The sequence below is a fragment of the Arachis duranensis genome, chromosome 6 (genome assembly GCF_000817695.3).
Source record: "Arachis duranensis cultivar V14167 chromosome 6, aradu.V14167.gnm2.J7QH, whole genome shotgun sequence".
In the NCBI taxonomy this organism is placed as follows: Eukaryota; Viridiplantae; Streptophyta; class Magnoliopsida; order Fabales; family Fabaceae; genus Arachis; species Arachis duranensis.
The window spans coordinates 4,449,168-4,456,467 of NC_029777.3; the positions used below are offsets into that span (position 1 = coordinate 4,449,168).

Consider the following 7,300-nt stretch of genomic DNA (forward strand, 5'->3'; position numbering starts at 1 on the left):
TCTCGACCACCGGGGAGATTTTGGGGAGGAATCAAGCGAGAAAACATAAGAAGAAAAGACACCACATCCACTCCTCACACCTGCAACATTAACAATCTCCCTCTCAAGTGTGAGTCTCCACATAGCATCAACTCCCATCTTTCTAGCTCCTCCGCCACGAGTATTCGTCCATCACACCGCCGCAAAACACCGCGTGACATGCCGTCCGTACCACCTTTGCCGCCATCGGCTCTGATACCACTTGTTGGGCAACCGTTGAGAGCTCTCGACTACCGAGGAGATTTCGGGGAGGAATCAAGCGAAAGAACATAAGATGAGAAAACACCACATCCAACTCAAAACCTTAAGGTGTCAAGTTAATGGGTCTCTCATCTTATAAACTCTTCACTCTTCTTTACTTTTTTTGATGTGGAACTAACACTTCAGTAGTGTTTGTGAGTTTGGTAAAATTTACAAAATTAAAAATTCAGGATTTTGGGTTTTGTTTGACAACAGCCTGGGATTAATATTTGCAAATTTAAAAAAAACAATATGTCATTCTCTTTATCATACTATGAGTTATTTATATCTGCTCGGTTCTCTTTTAACTATATGTAGGCTTTTATTTATCTTTATTTTTATTTATTGCATACTGATGAGTCGTTTTGACGTTATAAGTTTTAATGTTACTTTTATCTTATCAATTTGAATTGAAATTTATATTCTTTAGGCTAAATTGGTATTTCGATTTTATGGACTTAGGCTTATTTAATATTCAAATCAGTCTCAGCCTAAGACGTATGAGGATTAGAGTTAAATGATTTACTTTAAGAGTAAATTATTATCCCTTATAATAATGTTTGGTAGATAAATCTAAAAAAATTTTCCTGATCCAATCTATAATATGTGCGAATCTTTAGAAATGTGATTTGAATGACATTTTTTTAAATTGAAGCGTCTCCAACTGAAATATTTATTTTTCAGTCGTAATTTTTAAATCTAATTCTAGAATATTAGAAAATGTTACAAAAATATCCGACCGTAAATAAAAATTTATTCTATTAATAGAATTGGTTGAGTTGTCAAACGACTTTTATTACACGCTTTCTTCTGCTTCTCTTTTATTCTCTCTCACTCTCTTCTTCTCCAAAGTAACTACAACAACAATAAACAGCATTTCAGTCACTCCTTATCTTTCCCAAATCTCCCAAAGGACACTGCAAGCTGCAACAACAATATATCTCAGTCACTCCAAAATTGCAACAACGACAACATCATCATCTTATTAGCTAAAGCTCTTGCAACTTCTTCGTTACTATTTGTCTATTTCTCTTCTCAAATACGATGTCGCCTCTTCTTTCACAGTTTCTCTTTCTCAAGTACGACAATGGACTTATTCTTTGTCAGTGTCATCTTGTTCATCTATTTCTCCTTCTTCGATTCTTCTCTCTTGCCATCTCTCTCTTTCTCTCTCCTTGTTGTTATGCTTTTCTTTCTCCTCAACGATGGCGCTTGCAGTGATGTTGCCCTCTTTTTTTGTCCTCTCTCACTCTCCAAAGCAACTATAACAACAATAAGTAACATCTCAGTGACTCCTTCCCTCCTCTAAACCTCCCAAAATAGACCTTACACCTCACCCTCTTCATTTCAGCCACAAACAATAATCAGCCATAATTAATAATAATCATCCATAATAAGTAATTTCACAATTTCTCATTGTGATTTTTTTAAATAATCTAATAAAAATAGAGTTCAAAGAGAAAGAATGACAAAGAGAGGAGCTGGAGAGAGAGCTTCTCACCGAGTCACCGCCCTGGAGAGAGAGAGAGAGAGAGACTGTCCGTTGCTAGCTTACTGCGAGAGAGGAGAATAAGGCGTTGCAAGACAGGTTTTTGACAGTGATGGAGGGACGACGAGCAAGCAGTGACGGTGATGGCGAATATGAGAGAAAAGATCGAGAGATCTGTTGTGAGAGTGAAGAGGATAAGAAACTACGAAATCCGCTTTTAACGACAATAGAAGGGCAGCGAGCAAGCAGCAGTGGCAGCGAGCAAGCAACAGTGACAACAACGAAGTTCTGTCGTTGAAGACAAAGAAAAAGTGGTGTGGGTTGATGAGCAACTATTTTGTATATTGGAGAAGAAAAAAGGAGTAGGGAGTGGGGTGTGAGAGCACAAGATAAAGAAGATTGGAAGGCAGTAGTCATAGATTCAGAATGAGAGTGAAGAGGGTGAAGCGTAAGCTCTTTTCTTTTCAGGGAGAGAGGGAGAAAGTGAGGAAAAATAAAGAAGAAGCTAGAAAAAAAATGTAACGGAATCCCTTTTACAGTTTAACCAATTCTATTAACGGAATAGATTTTTATTTATGAACGAATATTTTTGTAATATTTTTTAATATTTTAAATATATTTTTGTCGTTAATAAAATAAAGATTATTTTTGTCAATACCTTAATAATTCGAGGACAAAATTAATAATTTACTCTTATTACGAACATCAAATTAAAACTTACTAATAATATTTTTTAATAGGAGCACAATAACTATGTTTTTTTTAAATACTATCCGTGGATCAAATACTATCATTTGAATAAATATTTAAGTAATTAGTAAAATCTTAAATGGTGATATCAGAGGTAAGTAGGTAACTAAGTATTTATTTATAATTATATTATATACGTGTTTCTTTTTATACTAAAACAATCCATCTGGAAATTTGTTATCATAGTGTATTGAGCATTATGCTTTATGAAGTGCGGCAAAACAGTGTTATGAAGAAGGTAAAGTACAAAATTGTGGTGGTGAGCTGTTGAAGAAGATAGGAAGGGTGTCATGTCCCAATAAGAGGGAGGAAAATAAAATGGAATTTGAAGAGGGGCTCCTGTGATGACACGTGGCAATCCGTATAAACGGAAGCATATTTGTCCCCCTCCGTTTCGCCTTGGCGGAATTCCCTTATCCTGATGATGATGACGTCATAACAAAAACAATCCACTTTATTGGGTCCAAATTCATTCATGGTCCTGGGCCCCACCCCCCCTTGGCTTTGTCGCGTTCCTCTTTCTCACCTCGCACTTTAGCATTTGTCTCCTACCATTTTCTACAGTGCGCATCCCTCCACCTTCTTCTTATCCTTCACCCCTCACACTCTCTCTCCTCTGCTTCTTTTCTTCCCCCTTTTTTTTCCTTGTGGCAGTGATTCTGAACTCTCCACATTTATCATGTGAAGTTGTGAGAGCTTGCTTCTCTTCTCAGTTTCTGACTTCTGATCCGTCTCTCTATCTTCGATCTCTCTCGTTTCCGATTCCGATGGCTGAAAGTAACCAACTTAACCTCAACGAATCCAAGGTTTCTTTGCTCCTTCTTCCCACTTTTTGTTAAGTTTTTATCTCAGATTGTTGCGTGTTTCTCATGGTTTTGAGAATCCGAGCTTGTTTTCTTGCTCTTGCTTACTACTAACCTGGTCACTTTTCTATTTTTTTTAATATTAATGAATTCTGCTATGATAATACGCCTGATTTAGGTATGTACTTTCCTGGATTCTGATTAGTGTTATGATTTTTGTTAACAGCTTCAGATTGTTGTTTTGGTTCTCTTTTTTCACATCTCAGGAATAAATAAATAAAAAAAGAACCCGCTTTTATTTGTGTGGCTTATGTTTCTGATTTGTGTCCAAGATGAACCCGTTTTTTAGACGCTGAGGTTTTTACCCTTGAATGTTTTTTACTTTTTGGCCCTTTTGAGGTTAGATTTTGTCACTTATGTCTGCTGATTTTGGTAGTTCCCACTTTTGTGTAGCACTTAAGATGCTCAATCTATAGTGTCTTTGGGTTCAGCTTATGCTTGCCAAAACCTTTCCTTTATTTGCATTTATAATTTGTTTGGGGTTCCTTTTATGGCTATTATCTTATCGTGCTATCTTTTTTCCTATTTGATGTAGATGGTGGTTCCGCTAAATATGTGGGTTCTTATCTCCAATTTTAAGCTGGCTTACAATCTTCTTCGTCGCCCTGATGGAACTTTCAACCGGGATTTAGCTGAGTTCCTTGATCGGAAAGTACCTGCCAATGCCAGCCCTGTCGATGGCGTGTTCTCGTTTGATGTTGTTGTTGAGCGTGAAACTAGTCTTCTTAGTCGAATTTATCGGCCTGATGAGGGAGAAAACCATGCAAGGACTCTTGTGGACATTGAGAAGCCTGTAACCTCTGAGGTTATTCCTGTAATCATATTTTTTCATGGTGGAAGCTTTGCACATTCTTCGGCTGATAGTGCTATATACGATACCCTTTGCCGCCGGTTGGTAGGAATTTGTAATGCTGTTGTGGTATCAGTAAATTATAGACGAGCACCCGAAAACAGGTATCCTTGTGCGTACGATGATGGTTGGACGGCTCTACAATGGGTCAGTTCTAGATCATGGCTCCAAAGTAGGAAGGACAAGAAAGTTCATATATACTTGGCCGGTGACAGCTCTGGTGGGAACATTGTACATCATGTTGCACGGAAAGCAGTAGAATCTGGAGTTGAAGTAATGGGGAACATACTTCTCAACCCATTGTTTGGTGGGGAGGAAAGAACTGAGTCTGAAAAGCGGTTGGATGGGAAATATTTTGTTAGAATTCAAGATAGAGACTGGTATTGGAGAGCTTTTCTTCCAGAAGGGGAAAATAAAGACCATGAGGCATGTAACCCATTTGGCCCCAAAGGAAGAAGCCTCGAAGGGATTCCCTTCCCGAAGAGCCTTATAGTGGTAGCTGGTTTAGACCTTGTTCAGGATTGGCAATTGGCTTATGCAAAAGGGCTTGAGAAGGCTGGCCAAAATGTGAAATTACTATACCTAGAGCAGGCAACAATTGGCTTTTACTTGTTACCAAACAATGAGCACTTCTCTACAGTCATGGATGAGATAAAAAGTTTTGTGAGCTCTGACCGTTCATAGGCTTAACTTTCATCTGATTGCAAGGACAGGTTAGAAGATTATGTAGGCAATTGTTATGGTACTAGACTTTTTTTAACCGAGTTGTGCTTCTATTTTATACTATAGGACCCTGCTCCCTGTTATTTGGCACTTCTCTGGTTTGAGATTGTGTCACGATATGTGTAACCATGCAGCTTTTCCAGTGCACATCATCACCAATACCACTGATGTGGATAGGTAAGATATTAGGACAAAGGGAGCCATGACTGTCTGTTGAACCGTTAAGTTTAAGATTACCTAGTCTTTTCAGCCAAGAAGAAGGAAGACAGCAATGTGGACGTGACCTTGTGATAGGTAGTCAGTGGGGGTGCGGTTTACATAGTTTATAGTTTCTTTATATAATATATATAGCTAATTTTGGAAAAACTGATAGTGAAAGTGTCGAATGGCATTATGGTGGTGTATGATTATACCTGTGCTATATTCATGTAAGCTTGTCAAGACTGTTAAACTGTTAGTATATTAATTAATGGGGTTGTCTTTCTAGTTCAATCATTATATAAGAATAATAAAGGTTATGGAAGGATGAACATTTGTGTGTACTTATTGCAACTTCTTGTCTTGGCCATGATTGAATATTAGAAAGTTTGGATGGCAGAACTACCGAAGATACTGGAATTGTCTAGCTTGGAAAAGCAAAAACGCATTCATGTGTTGCTAATGCAGGGACATCCCTCTGGTCTTTCTTGTATCTACAAGTGCCCCCACATCAATCACTGGGCACAGCACCCGCACCAGTGGAAACTGGAAAGCCTTCAGTGGTGGAGGACTCTTCTTGATCGATTCTTGAGTCATGCGTCATCTGGGGCCATTTATGTATAATAATAAATCAGATAAATACTGTGTGAACATCCCATATTGGACATATTGTAGTTGAAATCTTAGTTGAATTATGATAACGAACCATGCAACTGAGATTAATTAATCAGTTAGATTCATTCACCTAAATTCTAAACTATTTTCCCAAGAAATCGCGATGACAGCTCTGATGGAACTGTCGGAACCATGGATATTCATTCATTATTTTCCTCATTAACACTGTGTTCTGTTTTCTTGCTGCTTTTGGGACAGTTTTTTTTATTCAAAGAAAGATTGAAAAGTGTACTGAAGGAAGGTAAGCAATTAGAAATTACAACAGCATAATGCTAATTTCATGGTACTAATTAGTTGACATACTTGCTCAGGTTTTTTACCTAATAACAAGGGCAACCATGACTTTCTAATAATGGATTATATATGATTCAAGAGTGCCCAAGTACTTGTTACTACCCTAAACCCAGTCAGTGCCCTTTGGCAACATAGGCAGCTAATGCTGCAGCCAAAATTGTAGTTGCAGAGGATACAACTGTCCACAAGCTTTTCATTTTATTTGCTGAAACCACAGAGCAATGCATCAACTCAAGTTGCTGCTTCAAATCAGCCACCATCTTGTTCTTGCTCCTAAATGCCTTCTTGATTGCATTCAGTTGTTCAACATAAGGTTGCACTTCTACGTCAGCCTTCTGCTCAATAGATAGCACTTCCGCTACACTCTCATTGTACTGACACACAAGTGCAGCAGTACTCTTCAACAATGCAAGTGCCTGGTTTGATTTGTTGTTGGAAAACTCAACCTTGGCTCTCAAATCTTCAGAGACTCGCCTTGCCTCCACAATGCTCTGCTGCAATGTATCCATTTCGTTCATCAATACACCCACGCGGCTTTCAATTGTCTTGTTCTTCTCAACTAGCTTCTCTTTCTCACTTAGCATCTGGCTTAACTCGCTCGCCATTTCCTCAACTTGCAATGCCAAGCTCTTCACTTTGTTTTTCTCCTCATCCCTCTCAAGCATTACCTCTTCAATGGAATCCTTGTAATGATTCACCTCAGATAGCAAGTGCTTGTTTCTCTCTTCAAAATCGCTGCATGATGCTTTCAACCTAAGCACAACATCTTTCAATCCGTCCACTTCTCTTTGTATCTCGACAATTTCACTCTCGCGCTCAACTTTCAACATCTCAATCTCATTCTTCTCCCTAACAAGCATATCAATCTCATGCCCCCTATCCTCCAATTCTCTCTCAACCTTATCTAGAGCCTTTTGAAGGCTATCTCTTCCCTCTTTCAACATCTCAACATTCACCTCTATCTCCTCCTTCTGCTTTGCCAATGCTCCAATCTCCATTTCCATTGCCTCTTCCTTCTCCTCAGCCAATCCCAGACTCCCTTCCAATTCAAGAATCTTAGCTCTCATCACTGCCTCTTCCTCGTGAAAACCGCATAATGATTCCTTGAGTTGCTTCATCTCCACTTCCATTTCACTGATTCTCGACTCCTTCGCATTCTTCAGCTTCAAAACAGCATCC

At 38.6% G+C, this 7,300-nt stretch overlaps 2 protein-coding genes across 2 annotated transcripts in view; one reads left to right on the plus strand and one right to left on the minus strand.

Moving 5' to 3' along the window:
* Positions 1-3,090: 3,090 nt before the first annotated feature.
* Positions 3,091-5,446, plus strand: LOC107492091 (gibberellin receptor GID1C). The gene is made up of 2 exons (XM_016113064.3): positions 3,091-3,324; positions 3,917-5,446. The coding sequence occupies exons 1-2, from the start codon at positions 3,286-3,288 to the stop codon at positions 4,913-4,915; spliced, it is 1,038 nt and encodes a 345-aa protein (XP_015968550.1). The 5' UTR covers positions 3,091-3,285; the 3' UTR covers positions 4,916-5,446.
* A 608-nt stretch (positions 5,447-6,054) lies between these two features.
* The window catches only part of LOC107492090 (GRIP domain-containing protein RUD3), a gene marked incomplete in the record, with an annotated part of 2,003 nt that continues 757 nt past the window's right edge, over positions 6,055-7,300 (minus strand). The window contains 1 exon segment of the mRNA XM_016113063.3: positions 6,055-7,300. Coding sequence (XP_015968549.1) covers positions 6,235-7,300 — 1,066 coding nt within the window.